Here is a 17,996-nt window from a genome sequence, read left to right as displayed (position 1 = left end):
AACCCCCTTTCTTTGTGCCACTCTCTCCCCCTCTCTTTACCTCACTCAACACCCCTTCACATAGTTGCTCAACCCCCCTCACCATAGCGGACCCCATTCCCTCTCATGTCCCTCTTGGTGACCCCCTAGCCCTCTCATCCTACCTCTCTCCCTCAACATCTAGCGTCCTTTGGTGACTCCTCATGGTTTTTCTGCCACCCCACCCTCTCCCCTAGGACTACGATGGTGGGAAAGAAAAGAAAAGAAACATACCAAACCTTACACAACCATGTGGAAGACCCACAAAATTCCATGTGGTAGACCCATGAGCTTTCTAATTGACACGTGGTATCCTTCTATATGACCATGTGATAACTCCACCATTTTATGTTTAATGTGTTTTTATGCGAGAGGTCAAAAGTTTTATTTGAGAGGTCACAACTTTTGGTTAGAGTGTTAAATGCCAATGCTATCAAAGGGGCAAGTGATCTTTTTTCACAATCTTCAACTTTGTGAGATCATATTCTAGAATGGGCAATGGCAAACTTTTGGAAACACTATTTTAATGGCATTCGTGAGCACACCTCCAATTCACAAGTTCATAACTTTGTATTAAGATGTCAACAAACACTAGTGCCATAAAAAGGAGAAATGTTGAGTTTTCAAAGACCTTTTACCTTTTGGAAGTTAATCTTGCATCACAAGATAATTGCAACTTATCAAGATAAAAGGTAATACGTGAGGAAATTTTGGGGGGTGGGTGTAAGAAACCAAAAGGGTGAGGAATTTTAAAGAGCTATACCTACATCTCTGTGAGGAATATTTGGGGGTGGGTGTAAAATGACAAAAGGCTGGGCATTCCTATGCTGTGCATTTTTTATAGGTCGAATCTAGGAAACTAAGACTTCACACCCAAAAATGACTCTTTAAGGCTATTCACCTTTCAAGATAATTATTTGCTTCTTTAGTGTTAGCTGTGGCATCTCATAGTCACTCTCTCTATCTTCGTTTGCTTCCACCATGGTGGTTTTCTCTACAGCAGGGCTCTGGAGTGGGCTCTTTCGTGCGGGGGTCATCAGCTTCTTCCTAGGAGCCATGTCGGAGTCGAGGATGGCGGTAGAGATGAGGAGGTCGAGGGATGGCTGTTGAGGCTGAGAAGAGATCGGGGTTATGGGGCAGGACTTACATTTTGGTGCCATATGTACCAATTCGTGTGGCGTAGAGCTTGCAGGAATTAGCGTTTTCTGGCTGATGTTTGTGGAGTTTGCTTGTTGTCAACTAGCAGTCAAAGTCGGTGATTGGGGGAGAGTTGCATCGAGCTCCCATCGTCGGATTATGAGAGTCCTTGTGAGGATTGCATCAGTGTCATTTGTAAGTGCCATGATTGGCTACGCCGAGACTGAAGCTTTGCATGAAAGTGGGGAATTATCCACATAGTGTGGATGGTGAGGTCGTATGCTCGCATTTAGAGGCAAGAGTACGATGAATCTTGCGAATCGTGCATCAGATGGGACAAAATTCCCTTGGCAATGGATAGTCGGCGTGTGATAGTCGAGGGTGCGGATGTTTGACTGACTAGAGTCATGGCGAAGTCGGATGCTTGGCGATGTGCGAACCTTTAGTCGGAAGAAGGGCCGGACCTTGTATGTGTCAAGCGGACATGACACGTTGCCTTAGGATCAAATGGAATTTGGCTGGACAAATTGTGGCAGAGTGCCTACGGACGTGAGTCGCATAAATTTGACTAAGCCGGATGTGCTGTCGGATGCCTGTCGGACTGCGCCCAACCTAGTTGGATGCATGTCGAACCGCGTTGTCCAGGGAGTCAAAGACTGCTACTTCGATTGCATATAGCTTTTGTGTATGTTCCAGCTCTCCTGTGATGACATTATAATCAACCCCTTGTTTGCCAAGAGAAAATAAAATTACTTGAGTAGATATTTTGATGCTTTGTAGTTGGTTTCAGCGTCCTGCAGGGTGGGCTACTGCTGGATGTCATAGCCATTCTATTAGAGTGGCAGAGAGATGTCTGCTATTGCTGCTGATTTTGTAGTAATCTTTGTTGCTGCTGCCTTGCATAGTGCTCTTTAGTTGCTGCTCTTGATTTCTTCCATCTGTCGGTGTGTAAAATAATTCTGATATTTCATTATTGTCTTTATTTGTCAGTAGAGATAGTTCTGCTTTGATTTTCTGTAGACTGAACAGTTGTAATCTCTTAAATCCTTGTAAGTGACATTCTTCTGTAGATCCTTGGCTATGTGATATACATAGCATTTGTACTTTGGAGATGCTTGGTACTTTGGTAACCTGAAATGTTGAAACAGAATGAAAATATTATGTTGTATTTATAGAATCATGCAGAGAAACTATATTTACTTTTGCCTTTGTTGTAGGGTTGTCAATGTATGGTTTTAGCCTGAAGCCATTTACAGGTTTGTCAAATGGATTACCATGGAGATCTGAGAGAAGAAATGTTCCTTGTTCATATGCCTCAAGTACTCTAAATGGACCATCATATCTGAGCTTGAATTTTTCTGGCATTTTTCCGCATTTGGTGTTGAACATCAACACTAAATCTCCATTTTTGAAAAGCTTAAACTTTATGTTTCTATTTATCCATGCTACTCTTCTTCTTTGAATGATGTCAACTGTGTGAGAGCTTGTCAATCTATCCTCATCCAATTGTAAAAGCTACTCCAATCTTGCATTTATGGAGTCTTCTTCGAAAAGTTTGTTTTCAATTGCTACTCTGAGACTGCCTGCAATAAATTCCATGGGTACTACTGCCTCACATCCATACACTAGCTTGAAAGGTGTCAATCCTGTGGCTACTTTGTGAGCTATCCTTAGTGCCCAAAGTACTGAGTCTAAACGCTGATCCCAACTCCTCTGGATGATCAGCTATGGTTCTTCTATAAACCTTTTTCATTAACTTGTTTGTACTCTCAACCAAACCATTGGCTTGTGGGTAATATGCTGTAGACTTTTTGTGCAACATCATGTACATTTTTGTCATCTTTCTGATTGTTTTGTTTATGAAATGGGTCCCTCTATCAGATACAATCTCAATTGGAATACCAAATCTGGTAACAATATTATGGTATAGAAAATGTGCAACTGTTCTAGCTTTACATGTTTTGAGTGCAATAGCCTCTACCCATTTTGTGCAATAATCAGTAGCACCAAGTATATATTGATTACCGAAATATTTTGCTAGAGGCTTGATTGGTCCAATAAAGTCCAATCCCCACTTTTGAAATGGACCCAATGGAAGGATGGGTTGGTGTGACAACCTATCACTATCCATTGGTTTATCATCTCTTTGGCAAGGTAGGCATGAATTCGCATATTTGTGGGCATCCTTTAACACTATGGGCCACCATAATCTAGCCTGCAAGATTTTCTTGCCTGTGATATCTCTTGAGAAATGACCTCTTGCTGCACCTCCATGTGCTTTTGTTAATACAACTTTGTGCTCATGGTCCTGGACACATCTCCTGATGACCTAGTCAATGCCCCTTCTGTACAACACTCCAATAATGATAAGAAAAGGTCTACTTTGTAACACCAACTTCTTTCTTTGATCTTGATTCATTGTTTTTGGGATTAGTTCATCAGTGAGAAAAAATAACATTTTGTCATACTAGTTTGGCTACTCCTCAATTCGTACCATGAACAAATTTGCATCAGGAAGTTCATCTGGTATACCTATTGGAGGCTCTCCTGACTGTAGCCTACTCAGATAATCTGCAATTGGATGCTGTTTCCCTGGTCTATGGACAATTGTGTAGTCAAACTCTCACAACAATAGCATCCATCTTGCTAATCTTCCTGTTAGATGCTGTTTGTTAAGCAAGTAAATTAAAGCCTAGTGGTCAACATGAAAATGTACTTTGTTAGCCAAAAGATAATGTCTGAATTTATTCAAAGCATATACCGTACCAAGTGCTTCTCTTTTTGTTGTTACATAGTTCTTTTCGTGTTTTGTCAGGATCCTGCTTGCATAATATATAGGTCTGAACCACTTCGGTGATTGTTGTTGCATGAGGACTGCTCCCACTGCTGAATCTGATGCATCCACAAAGACTTCAAAAGGGAGAGACCAATCAGGAGGCTGTAATACAAGAGCAACCATCAATATTTTCTTGAGAATGTTGGTTGTAATATAGGAGCAACCATCAATATTTTCTTGAGAATGTTGAAAGCTTGTTCTTGAGGAGTGTCCTAAATGAATGGTTCATTATTCCGTGTGAGTTTAGTAAGAGGATAACAGATATCAGCAAGGTATCTCAAAAATCTGTAGTGCCATTTTATTTGGCGAATGAATCTATGTAGTTGCTTGACATTTTTGGGAGCTTTAGCATTGTGGATTGCTGAGACCTTGTTAGGGTCAATCTCCATGCCTTCTTGTGAGATAATATGTCCCAAGAGAATACCTCTACTGACAGCAAAAGCACATTTTTGATAAGCTAGAATGGAAAACTACTATGAATGAATAAATAGAAGCTTTGTACAAAAACAACACTTGGGAATTATGCAACCTTCCACCAGGAAAGATAGCCATAGCAAACAAATGGGTTTACGGAGTGAAGTAGAATCTAGATGGAAGCATTGAAAGATACAAAGCCAGACTAGTATATGGTCAAGACTATGATGAGACTTATGCTCCAATAGCAAAGATGGATTCCATATGGTTCTTAATATCACTACCGACACTCAGCAGATGGAATGTGTACTAGCTAGATGTCAAGAATGCTTTTCTCAATGGTTACCAAGAAAAGGACATCTACATGCAACAACCAAAAGGTTATATTGAGCCAGGGAAAGAGAATCAGGTTTGCCATCTCAGAAAAGTCTCTGTAGCTTAAAGCAAGGAAGGACATTCCCATTAAAGGGGTGTAATGGAATGTAATGTTTAGTCCTTCTTTGATTCAACAGAATCATCATCTTGAGGGAAGGCCTACTCTATGATGTTGATCTTGAGGGAAGGTGTTGGGCAACCATCTCAACATCATATGTTTGGTATGTGCATAGCACTAACCAAATAGAGTGCTATAAAGGAAAGGGCTAAAAACCCTAACCCTAAGCCTAAAGGGGTTTGTATATAGTCTCTAGTTGTGCCCTCTCTCCTCATCTCCTCTCTCCATATTTGTTCACACTTATGTTTGAAATTTTATTGATTTATTTTGTTTAAAATTTTATGTTTGTAGATTGAACGAGCACTATGTAAACAATCAACTCAATCACTATGTAAACAAGCACTATGTAAATGTTTTACTCAACCTTGAACCAAAAAGAAAAAGCCACCATCTAAAGCTTGAGAGAGGGATAACATTTGTGAGTGCGATGCTGAAGAGTTGATGAGCTCCTTGAATCCCTAGGAGTACCAAGTCATAAACAATGCAAGAACTAGGGAGTTGAAAGGAAATGTAGGATGGCACCCTTTAAGTAGAGAGAGCAATGCCATTGTCTTTTCTAATTTCCATGTTGATTTTTTGGGTTAAAGTCTCATAAATTGTGTATCTTTGTATGGTGGTACATTCTCTTTGCTTTTTCAATGCGGTACAAGTTGAATTTAACAAGGATGTTAAGAAAGCACTAGAGAGGATCAAAGCTACAGTTTCCATGGAGGAGATAGGAGCTCACAAAAGAAGGAGATTGATGTAGGGCGAAGAATAATATTAGATTGGATGGGTAGGGTAAAGTACACTCTTTGTTTGGCATTCAACTATAATGGATAGCATAAGAATCTTGAGCTTTTTGACTCGTAAGTTAATGTCATATGGGTCCTTCATTGCTTTGAACCTCAACTGTGAGATATATGGAAATCAAAGTTATTTTCCTTGAATTTTAAGGCAAAATTTGATCACTCTTGTGCCAGAATATAAAATCACTGTTGCAATGACTTTCTCAATTAAGCAGTCTCTCCATTTCTTTTGATTAACTTTGATGCCCACAGGCTTCTCACATCACGCATGACTACCCCACTCGATGGCCAATCACTAGAATCCCATTGGTCCTTCTAATGGACAACATCTTCGACGTTGTGCACCCAAGCTGTTTCATGTTTACTTCATAGAAAAATAACATAGCTAATGTCGCTCTCTTTGGAGCTCACTAATCTAAGCTATGCACCCCTTTCACATTGTCGAGGCCATCCCTCAAGTTAAAGAGTTGACCTCTTGGGGCATGCAATTCCTAGGGCATTGGAAGAAATGACACTCAATGAATCCTCGGGTGCAGGGTAAAGCTTTTAAGGACACAAGCCTAGTAGTCCCCTAAATGATTTAATGTAGCTGCCTCGAATACACAGGTTGTGTTCTTCGTTTTGATGGCACTACCCAAATGGGTGCATTTGCTACCTCTAAAGCTAGCTGCTTAGCAAGGAATCATTTTTTCTAGCATTGTCTCTCCATTCTCATTCGTTGTAAATGTGCCTTCCATTGCCATTTGGATATTGTATCAACAGTTTTCATGGCCTTCAACTTCCTCCTCATACCTTGACCAACTGTATCAACTTTCCTATTGTATAGCCTCTGTGTAGTTCTCTTGCAACCCATGACAAATTGCATCGAGCCATGTGGTTCTTTATTTTAAGTAAGGAAAGTGAACAAAGAAACATGAAGAGACTTATTTTATTAGACAGCAATCTTGTGAAGAGGAACAAGGACTCGCCTAAAAGCTTCATTTCAGGATTCAAAACTCATGCACATTCCAACTTCCAAGAGACCCCAAGAAGCATGGAGAGCCTGCCCCCAAGGAGGAGGGAACCAAGGAAAACAATTTTCAAAAATAAGCAGAGAGGGAAAGAAGATGAGGTCACTGATGCAAGTGAATTGGATTCTAGGAGAATGTTTAGGTGATGGAGTGATAGGCCAGGACACAAAAGACATATGGGTCTACTTTATTTAGGACTTACTAGCACAAGAGAAGTAAATTTAGTAAAAAATTTAATTGCAATAACAAGAGTTGTCAAATTGGGAAAAACAATGGCCATGTTTTGCTGCTTTCGGCCTTACATATCACCAAATTGTGCCTCCTAAATGAGTGCAAAGAGGCTCAAAATGGCTTAAAAAAAGAAAAAGGCAAAATGGATCGCCAGCACGTTTGACGCTATGGATTAAGAAATGGAACAACTTTTTACATGCTTGTGGGCCTCATTGCAAGGTAGTGACTCTAAAAGGAACTAATGCAAAATGATAAATAATGTGGGATTTATTAGCACTGGCTCTCCTAGAGATAGTGTTTTAGGATTGAGTTGAGTGGGAGTTTTGTGATTATTCTTAGTTTTTAGGAATTTTTATTAGGAATTTTAAAAATTCTTAACCTCTACTTTTAGATGGTTGGCTTCTTTTCAGCTTTTACCTTGTGTGTGGTTGTTGGCTTTTCAGCTTTTAGCTTGTGTGTACTTTTGACCCCCCTCCAACATGGCTATAAATCAATTCAGGGGCTCCACTCTCCGTCCATGCTTGAGCTCTTCCTAGAACGATTGCCTTGGCTTCCTCAAGCTACAAGTCTTCAAGTCACTTCAAGCTTTTCGGTCTCTCATCCAAGTCTCGCGTGCTCATTTGTGAGCAAGGCGATACCAAATTCATGTGTTTGTTTCCATCAAGAAGGCTCCTGCAAGTCAGGAATCAATGTGAGAACCTTACGCACATCTATTACTCTATCAGATTATCATAAGTAAACAATTATCGTTCAAGCACCCTAGTTCAATTAACTCTCAATTTCTGATACTGGCATATGAATCTTCGGGAAGCAGATGGATGCTTTGCAAGATTTTTTAGCAATCTGTTTGCAAAACTAAGGCAATATGTGGTGGCCCTTGAGTATCTTCCATTTACTTACAATGAGATCCTAAAAATGAATGTGCCTTGCAGGATTTAGAAGTTGAGGACGACTGCTAAATCCATTGCCTGAAAAAAACAAATTACTATCCCAAGAACCATTTGCCAGAAAAAGCCGGTTCGCCTGTTAACTATTGAAGCCGTTTCCTGGAAAAAAAGAATTGCTATCCAGAAAGCTGTTTGCCAGAAAAGTAGGTTCGCCTATTTTAAAAAAATCATTTTCTTGTTGAAAGGGCTTTATGCCAACCAAACGAGCTTTATGCCTGATGATGAAGAGATTGTCATCTACTAGATTTGTTTATAAAAATAAAGCTTAAAAAAACCCCAGAAAGTTGACATCAAAACTTTACAGGTATCATTCATAAAACTTGCAAGGAAAATAATGTCGATTTACCTTCTAGTTTTAATTTATAGTTTTTTTAATAAAAAAGACAGTGGCTTTGCAATCAATGTGAGAGCATGCAAATAGCTATAGAACCTTGGCAAAGCCTAACGGATCTTGCGAGTCCTCAAAGAGGTTTTTTAAAATTATTCTTACTAAACAATCGACAGTGTCTAAAGAGCCGTAAAACTCACAAGTTGGAGCCAAGTGCTTTCATGCATACATGCACCCTTGTTCAAAAAGCATTGCACATTTATGAACTTGGTTTTTTCTCGTGCATCCATTTATGGGTAAACTAAGCTACAAAATTCACAAAATACCAAGCTTTAAGACCACCATGTACTAGCTCCATAATTCATGGAGTACATTTTTTTAAAGAATTTGCATTCCCGACCAAAGGAGAAAAAGTTATTGAGCTTGCCCTCAAATGTGCGGCACATAATTGCAGCATAGTATAGGAGACCCCTAAAACCATAGCAAAGGTTATCAATTGGTTGCCTCCTTCAGTTTGTGGGAAGCTCAAGTAGTGAACTTTAAAACAAACAATTGTTTCCATATGTGTGTAGACCAATTATTTGATATTTTTAAATGTTTTTGGAGATGCATGCTGCATAGGCATTATGGCATTTGCAATAGTTTAACGATCTCTCAAGTTGCCAATTGTGTAATCTTTTTATCTCAAATTCAAGTTCTGAATGTGTAGATTAGTTTAGACACCAAGTTTGTCAAATTTTATTGAAAAATGCATAGTTTGAGCAAGTTAGCCACATACAATATATACCATGAACTTCACAAAAAATGGCTACACCCAATCATGCATTGGTCCCTTTTGATGTATTAAAATTTTGGGATGCAACTGTTTTCTTTGCAAACATAAAACATTGTATGCTTTCTCCTAATTGCACATGAGATAAAGTGATATGCATGTCCTTAGTAATATGAATCATTATTTTTATTTGGTTAGGATGAATGACTTTAAATTTAAGAAAACTTAAGGTAATGTCGTATGAGCTCTAACATTAAAATAATGTCATGGATGCAAATGTAGCCTCTTAGCATCTCTATCCCATGTCTTCTATTCCTTGATTTGGGTCATCTACATCTAGTACGCAGTCTCTATAGAAAAGCCAAAGGGCAAAGGAGAGAAGTTCTCAAAGCAGTGGAAGTTAACAAGATGAAAGGGTCTCTAAAACAAGATGTGAGAAGCTCACAAGAAGAACGAGGCTCTTGAACCAAATGTGTGTGTGTGTGTGTGTGTGTGTATGTGTGTGTGTGTGTGTGTGTGTGTGTGTGTGTGTGTGTGTGTGTGTGTGTGTGAGAGAGAGAGAGAGAGAGAGAGAGAGAGTCAAGTTTATCCAACTCAGTTTGATTTCATTCCACCATTGCTCACTCCATCAATGCATGTTCTTAAAAATGATGTTGGATTAGTGTCCCCATACAAACTTGCATCTCATTGGCTCCTCACATGCTTAGCCAAAATCCCACTGACCCATGCACTCTTCTTGATTACATTCTAAGGAGATTCTAACATCCCTTCTCAATGCCAACATGTGGTACCCACATATTGAGTATTGCATACAAGATTACATTTCATGTGGCAAGAACATATGTTCATAATGCCAATGTTACAACATACATGTTCCTCTTACACTTTAAGGATTCCAACTTACAAAGCTACCTGCTTCATGAAGTTTCTTGCAACCTCTTACAAGATGACCTATTTCACCATAATGATGACATTTTTTTGGTGAAGGATCTTTTAAGAAACAATGTGAAACTAATGATCCTTCTTTTGCAAAATTACACTTCAACCCATTAACTAACTTCTTCTTGGCATGACCCATCAATAGGGCCTAACCTTTAGCAATTGTAGATGTACCCTCTCTTTAATACCCTATCTTGGACTAACACAAATACTATTTGTGCTCATGTCATCGTGTCTTAAGATAGTCATTATTTTGAGCATGTCGTCCAACATCATGTAGCTACTTCAGTCCTTACTACAATAGCCTTGTGTGGACATAGGGGGTATGAGGCATTGTGTTCACTGTGTGTTATGCCTTGTTGGACTTTTCTTTGCAAGTGGTAGCCAATTGGGTTGGAAGACAATACTTATTGGTGACTCTCAAGATATCCAATTTTGATAGATTTTCCACTTTATGTGCATGGTGCCATGTTATTAGATATTTAGGTGAGCGCACGCGATGGCCTTTATCATTAGGGGTAAGTCTTTTAGTGATGGGCTTAACCTTTTGGGTGGACTAAAGAGACTTTTTGTTAATTATAATTGGATTATGAAGGGCCAAATTCAGGCGGTCAACAAACTCTTGTTCGAACTCTCTAAGTTGGTGTCTGAAGCTGCCTAGCATGTTTAAGATTATGTTTGTCCTTTTCTTATACATCTCGAACTTTTTTCAAGTTTTGCCCAACCATTCCAACTTTCAAAACTTTTTTCAATTTTTGCCCAACATTTTCAATTTTCAAAATACACGAGAGATTGTCTTTAGTAAATGGAATTCAGAACTGTGAATCTAAAAGGAATGGCAATTGTATATTTGTATCTACATAATACATTTTCCTATGTGCTTGCATGTGTGTGTGGGGCAAGGGGGGGGGGGGGGGGATGAGGAGCCAGGGTTATGACTAATTTTTTTCTTTTTTTAAAACCCCCCAAAATTTTAATTAAGTGCAATTGAGAAGTGAATGGAGGTTTCTAATTATGTCAATATATTTGTGTGTGTTGGGTTCGTTTGGGGGGTAGGGGAAGATGAGGGAGGCAAAGTTGAAGACCTCAATACACTCTCTGTGTGTCTTTCCTCAAATGGTTTCACAAATGGGTGCAGACACATTTAGTGGCATCCAAATAAAGTTTGGGCGGAAGATTTTTCTTGAGCGGAAGTTGAAGACCACCAATAAAAAATTAGAGGCATTCAAGAGTAGAGAATTTGCCATGATAAGTACTTAGCCACTTCTCATTTGCTTGATAGTAAAGATATAACAACCATATGTGAAGGTGCTTATGCCCTAACTCCTCCTTGGGCGTAGAACATGTAGGGGCCATGGTCCAAAGTCGAGGTGCTTGTTTGTGAAACCTCTCTTAATGTGTATTTATGAAGATTCGATGCGAAATGCAATAAAACGGTTTTTCCTGGCTTGTGTGGCAGTAATGAATCTCAAAAGAATGGGTTATATTTCAAATCATGTCGATATACATGGGTTACAAGAGTTTTCTACCCTCAATCTTATTGTGTTTTGAATGAAAAGAATCCAAGACCAAAACTGGGAGCTACCCGCCATTCTCAATGCTGGACATTGAGGTAATCCGAGTGCACCAATAATTGTATAACATGTAATTTGCTCCACCCATTGATCAAAACTGGGAGCTAGCCGCTGTTCTCAATGCTGATCATTGAGTCTCATTAAGGTGATCGCGTGCATTCTGCAGGGGCAACGGGATATCTTTTCACATCGGTGCAGTAGTTGTATATCATGTAATTTTGTTCCACCCATTGAAGTTTACTCTGCTGCTCAGTATCTAGCGTCTCATAGGTCGCCTGGTTCCACCATTTTCCAGAGGAACACGTTGGAGCTGCGGATTCTACGCACGCATCCAGTTTGTAGTTGGTGAAGGATGCAACGAAAGGTGCTTGGGTCCAATCAATTTTGACTAATCCACCCCTGGTTGCCCAGCTATCTCCGTTCCAGATGCTGGAATATATCCTCATTGGTTGCTTATTAAGATAGGGGACGCCAACCGCTTCATTGTTGGCGAACGTTCGGATAGGAGTTCCATCCACAGCGACACTGCATTCAGAGGAAATGCGAGCGTCAGGAGCAAGTAAAAAGAGCGATTGCTATCGCTGGTGCAGAGCAAGTTGAGGGGAAGGGACTTACATGATGTGCTGAGGATTCCATAGCACAGAGTATGTGTGGAAGTCGGTCGTAGGGTCAAACCACAAATAGATTCGTTGTTCCCTCCCACCCACGCCATTGGAAAAGACGTTGGTCTGCAGGATATAAGGCTGGCCGGAAACGTTGCCCAGGAACTCGAAGTCCAGTTCGTCATGATTGGTAGTCTCGGACGACAGCTGCAAGACCCACGAGTAACTATTTAGCAAACAGCGTTGCGTGGGGGCCAACAAGAAAGGAAAGCAGCGTATACAAGAACATGTTTGAGTATGGAGGAGAACTGACATAGTAGGCGGTGACAGTGCCGGCAGAATTGCCAGGAACGAGCTTGATTTGCATATCAATGCTTCCGAACAGGTATCGATTCTTGGAGGCAAACCCGGACGCTGCATCGATCAAGAGGAGAAAAGTACGACCATGAGCATACGCTGCCACATATTTCGTCATCGCTGATCGTCGTGCCCTGTCTAAAGCGAAACTCAAGTGGGCGTAAAGCTATCCCGAAGGGCAAGAACGGTACCTGAAGATTGATCCAACGAGAGCTGCATCACTCGGCCATTGTCGACAGTCCTGGCGTGGTCTGCATTGCCGTAGGTGACATAGAAGTCGTCCGTGAAGGAGGAGCCAAGGGCAGAGGTTAGGAGAGGGAGGGGTGCAAGCAAAGAGACGGCAGCAAGGAGGAGGAGGAGGATGGAAGGAGGTGACATGGGGAGCAGGAAGAGGCAGAGCAATGGGCGGAGAAGATGCAGAGGCAAGGCAGGCAAAGGAGGGAAGGAGGAGGAGGGGATGGAGGCGAGTAGCAATGGATATGAGAAGGTGGTGATGCAGAAGAAGAAAGTATGAAGGAGAGTATATATAGGGAAGGGGAATGGCGGTTATGGTGTAGAGTGGGGAGTCGAGAGAATGTGTGTGGATTGGTGGAGTCCAGGCTGTGGACAGAATGAAGAGGCTGCTGCGGACGCGGTGTTTTAATGGGAAGCAGCTGTTTTTGTGTGTGTTTGTATTCATAAGAGTTCACCCCCCTCGAACCTTCTCTTTTTTTTTACCGTTCAAACTTGCAAGTTGCCAACACAACGCCCATACTTTTCAACCTCCCGAGTCCTACCCCTGAAAACTTCTCTCTCTCTCTCTCTTCTTGGTTCGCCTACCCCAAAACCTAATGGACCACCTGGGAAAGGGGGCCCGTATTATGGAGGGCTAAAATCTTGTTAGCACTAATGCATGGTGGAAATGGCCTTTGTTAATTCCGTTATTACGGTCATCGACTCATAACTATGACCTAATTTTTGTTTTAAAATTTTTCGAAAACTTTGTGGAACATAGAGAACTCTTAGAGCCAATGCTTAGGCCAAGTAAGGGGGGCCACTACTAAAGCGAGGAGTACTGGATGGTACCTCCCCTACTCGCGGGGCTTTTGACATTTTAAAGATACACACCTCCCTAAGGGGCAGGTGAGTGATGAGTGTGGTGTGTGGCACTTCCTTATCAACAAGCGCCCATACTTTCACCCTACAAAGAGATTATTTATCCAATACGTCTAGATGTAGAAGTTATTGCCATCAAATACTAAACCGTCTGGCACAAAAAATTCTACCACTGATGTCATCTTGGTGATGACTCAAGCACTTGGATTACACAAGTTATATCCACGAGCACACTAATACTTGCTCTTCTGATTTTCGTACCCACTAAGCTACTCAAAAATGCCAAATGAGCAATGCACAATGAAGAGCAAGATTGGTTTTAAAAGCTCTAAATTCTAAGTTCTATGAAAAAAGTTGTGCCCCTATGAATGTTGATTCGTTTTTATGCCAAAGACAAGGCAAGTATGCTCTTTTAAGTGATCACCTCCTTTACATACATGAAGAATCGAATTTTGGTTTTCGTTGGGTGAAGATCAACTTTTGTTGATGGAGTTTTGAGGAATGGAGCCTCCACATAGAGGATTTTTCATAATATGTGTTCCAAATCTTACACCATGCAAAATGGTCTCCTAAAGTGTACTATGTGGACTTGAATTCAAGATCCTTCCATATAGGTTAAGGCATTTACCACTAGGCTAGACAAGCAAAGATGGGATGTGAAGGTAAAAACTTAATGATAATCCTATTATGGCCTTCAACTTTGAAGGTGACATATGGTGAAAGAAGGGAGCCTCCTTAAGAACATGTATCCACACATCGTGTTTGACACGTGCTAGTTTCAAAGCAAAGATGTCTTCCAACTGATTGGCTCACCTAAATGTAGTTGCATTAACTTCCAAACTCTTTTGGCATTGGGAAAAGCAACAAAAAGATGAAAGATATCCTCTCTATTCATGGGCAACATTTTACATTTTCCATCTCCCTTTCCAATTCTTTCCCCTATAGCAGTTATCCAAATTGCTTCATGAAGAAGTAGCTAAAGGAGAGCATACATTTTTTCTAGAATGGACTTAACCATATTCTTTCAAGTCTAGTTAAATAGTGGTACCTTCTGTCTACCAAACTCTAGGTAGAGTTCAACACTTTGAAGATTTCTTCAATGTCATTTGAAGGGGTAGGAATGGGGGTATCCCACCCAAGTAAGTTCTTTCTTATAGACCAAGGAAGAGCCCCCTTTCCATTGAATGTTTCTAGACCAAAGATCCATTTTGTGCTTGACTATCTCAACTTCTTGATTGGTAATCTCAATTTTGTCCTTATTTCTAGCCATGTTTCCCCACTAAACAATTCTCTATCTCACAACCGGCCCCAACATTGTAGTCTCTTTTTGAATAGTAGGGTGGTTGTGATATAATTCCCATCACTAATAGGGGATTTTTGTGTATGAGAGACACCCAGATAGAATCTAGGCTCATAAATTCCCCCTTTCCTAAGGATATGACTTGATGCATGATTGCCTCAAAAGCAATCCTTTGTGACCTCCAAATTGAAAAGCAATCCTTAGTGACCTCCAAAGTGAATTGTCTTTCATGCAACAGGGTTTAGGATTGCAGAAGGCAGACATAAAGTAGTTTTTCAAGTTCTAGGCCCTTACAAGATGGACACGTGTGAGGAACAAGCTCCTTAATAGGACTTGTCAAGCTCTAGAGTGGGTATGGCTTTAATAATCCAACAGGCTACCAAGAGTGGGAACCTTGTACTACATCATCACCTGTGTCATGGTCCAGACCTCCAGACCTCGTGGCACTAAGTGTGCTTCACACACACACACACACACACACACACACACATAGACGCATGATCATATGACTGCTACTAGAGCAAGCCCTTGATCACACAATTCCCAACAGATCACCCTTATGAATGCCATAGCTAAAGTCTATGTCTAACCTAGACATTCCCTCTTAGAAGGAGGTCCATTAGATAAGGCTACACTCTAGCTCCCCTTCTATTTTTTGTGGCTACTAATTCCTTGGGTTTCTTCTTTAAGAAAAAGTGCAGGATGGGTGATTAAAAGGCATTGAACTTCCCTCAGGTAAGCAATTGGTCAATCAATAGTTTGCAGATGACACTAACTTTACTCCACAAAATGATGAACAAGATGTCAAGAGATGTATAGAGGGCCTCAACATTTTTGTAGAGACTCAAGTTCAGTTATCAATCGTGCAAAGTCTGGTATGCAACTCTTGGTGAAAGGGATTAATGATTCTAGAGTAGTTTGACTACAAAAAGGGGGTATTTTTAGACTTCTTGGTATCCCTATGGGATTTGAGATGACAATGAAGGTTAGATGGGATTGTTTCATGGAGATATTTAGTAAGAAGCTAGATAGATGGGAAGGGTTTCAAGAAAATCTAGCAACAAGAACGATGGTATTGAATCACTACATTTACCTCATATCCATTTTCTATTTGTCGTGTTGCTCCCCCTCCAAAATAGATCTTAACAAGTTCATGAGCAGATACATGTCTTTTTTATGGGGAAGTAATAAAATAATTTCCAAAGTTGTGGAAATTTTGCACAAGGCTTAAATAAGAACGTGGGGCTAGGTGTAACTGACATCCAATAAGTAGCCTCTGAATTTCTTTACATGATGCACTTCTACTCTCCCACTCCCCAACATGTGGTATCAGAGCCACCTTGATCTAAGCCCATTCTAGCTCCAAAATGCCACCTTGTCATCTTCTTCTCCACCCTCCACTTTCTTCCCCATTTTGCATCCTCTTTCTTCAAAATTTGCAGAGCTTGCTGCACATGTCAGACACTATCTCAGTTTGGCAAACTTTCATTAAATTCTCCGTGCTAGAGTGCAATTGTGCTAATTGCTTCAAGCCACAGTATTGCAATGCTATAAGGAGCTTGCTGTCCAATTTGGAGATGAAATGGTACAGTAAGCATGGAGAAACAAGCAAAAGAGCAGTCTGAAATGGCGCACTTCTTCCAGACACAATTTCACCAATGCTCTCTGCTGGATTTCCTTTGGTATACAAGCTTCACTTTTGCATAGAAATCCCCTTCTGGTTGTGTGCATTCTACCCTCCAAGTTGATCTAGTATTCTACAAGTCACTTTGGCATTTGATGATAAAACTCAGTTCATGTGGGTGTTGAGGATGATTTACTGTTAGTAACACTTTCATTTAGTCAAGTTTTTCAAAATGCTTAGCTCTTTTTCTTCTTACAATGCTTCATATGTGAAAGCAAAGAAGAAGAAACAAGCACCTAGATATGTCAATAGGAAGGTAACAAAACTTGTGAAGGAAAAGTCATATAAACCATATTATTATTTTGATGCAAAAAGATTAAAATTTTCTGATTTTATGGCTTGCAATATGCTATGGTTGAGACTCATAGCCATTTGTAAGAGAGCAAACACTGCCTAAACATAAAGGTAAGACCCTCTCATGGCCACCTTTAAGATAGACAAATTCAATGGCCAAGGCTTCCATACTTGGCAAATGAAAATCAAATTTTTGCCTATGAAGGAGAATTTGTGAGATTTAGTCATGCTAGGGAATCAATCATCTCACAAGAAGGAGAATCCACCACAACCAAAGGTAAAGGGAAGGCAAGTGAATCTACTTCAACTACACCATTAGATGCTAAAAGGCTAGAGAAATCTTATGCAATTATTGCATTAGGTTTGGGATATGATTATGTGCATCATATTTCATATTTGGAATCTCCTTTTGAGACTTGGCATAAGTTAGATGTGTTATTTGGTGATAGCTCTCATACTTCTAAGTTGAATTTAAAAATCAAGTTCTTTGAACTTAAGATGGATGGAGACACTATTGCAGCTCATGTTAACACTATGAGGAGTCTTATGACACAATTGGCCTCAATCAACTCTCCAGTCATTGAAGATGATGCAATGGCTGTGCTCTTGAAGAGTGTGCCTCAGGATTTTGACTATGTTGTGACTACTTTGAAGAATCTTCCCCAACCAACATTAGAGGGCATCATCAGTGCTCTACAAGAAGAAGAGAGAAAGAAGACTTCAAGGAAGGTCGAAGATCAAACTCAAGCACTTACAGTGAAGTTTTCAAAAAGCAAGTACAAAGCATGCAAGCATTGTGGAAAGACTAATCATCTGGAAAAAGATTGCTATAAGATCAATCCTTGCACTTATTGTGGCAAAAACAATCACTCTAAGAAGTTTTGCATTGAAAAGAAGAAAGGCAAGGCCAATCTGGTTAAATAAAGAACTCCATCAACAAATGAAGTAACAAATTTTGTAGTTGAAGAAAATAAAAATTGTATCTTTTAAGGCTCAATATCTTTGAGCTTTTGTCATCACTTAGTCATGTAGTCAATTTTGAGGTTCTCTACTTGGACTAGTACTCCAAAAAGAATGTTGTGTTTTTGTCCTTATAGTCTTTGTAAATCACTTATGGTCAGCATATGATGTAGGCCATGTGATATGTCTTTTCCTCCATGGTACCTCTTGCAGACAT

General features: G+C 40.1%; 1 protein-coding gene across 1 annotated transcript; it reads right to left on the bottom strand.

The window, feature by feature from the left end:
- Positions 1-11,401: 11,401 nt before the first annotated feature.
- LOC147884948 (xyloglucan endotransglucosylase protein 1-like) lies at positions 11,402-12,924 on the bottom strand. The gene is made up of 4 exons (XM_087397615.1): positions 12,638-12,924; positions 12,403-12,503; positions 12,103-12,296; positions 11,402-12,012 (listed from the first exon to the last, which is right to left on the bottom strand). Exons 1-4 carry the CDS (start codon positions 12,822-12,824, stop codon positions 11,628-11,630), a joined length of 867 nt encoding a protein of 288 aa, XP_087253741.1. The 5' UTR covers positions 12,825-12,924; the 3' UTR covers positions 11,402-11,627.
- Between the last annotated feature and the right edge of the window lie 5,072 nt (positions 12,925-17,996).

The sequence above is a fragment of the Dipteris shenzhenensis genome, chromosome 26 (genome assembly GCF_047967505.1).
Source record: "Dipteris shenzhenensis isolate YYH24624 ecotype China chromosome 26, Dip_SZ_1.0, whole genome shotgun sequence".
In the NCBI taxonomy this organism is placed as follows: Eukaryota; Viridiplantae; Streptophyta; class Polypodiopsida; order Gleicheniales; family Dipteridaceae; genus Dipteris; species Dipteris shenzhenensis.
The sequence above is the reverse complement of the archived record's forward strand: the minus strand, read 5'-3'. Positions and strand labels throughout refer to the sequence as shown.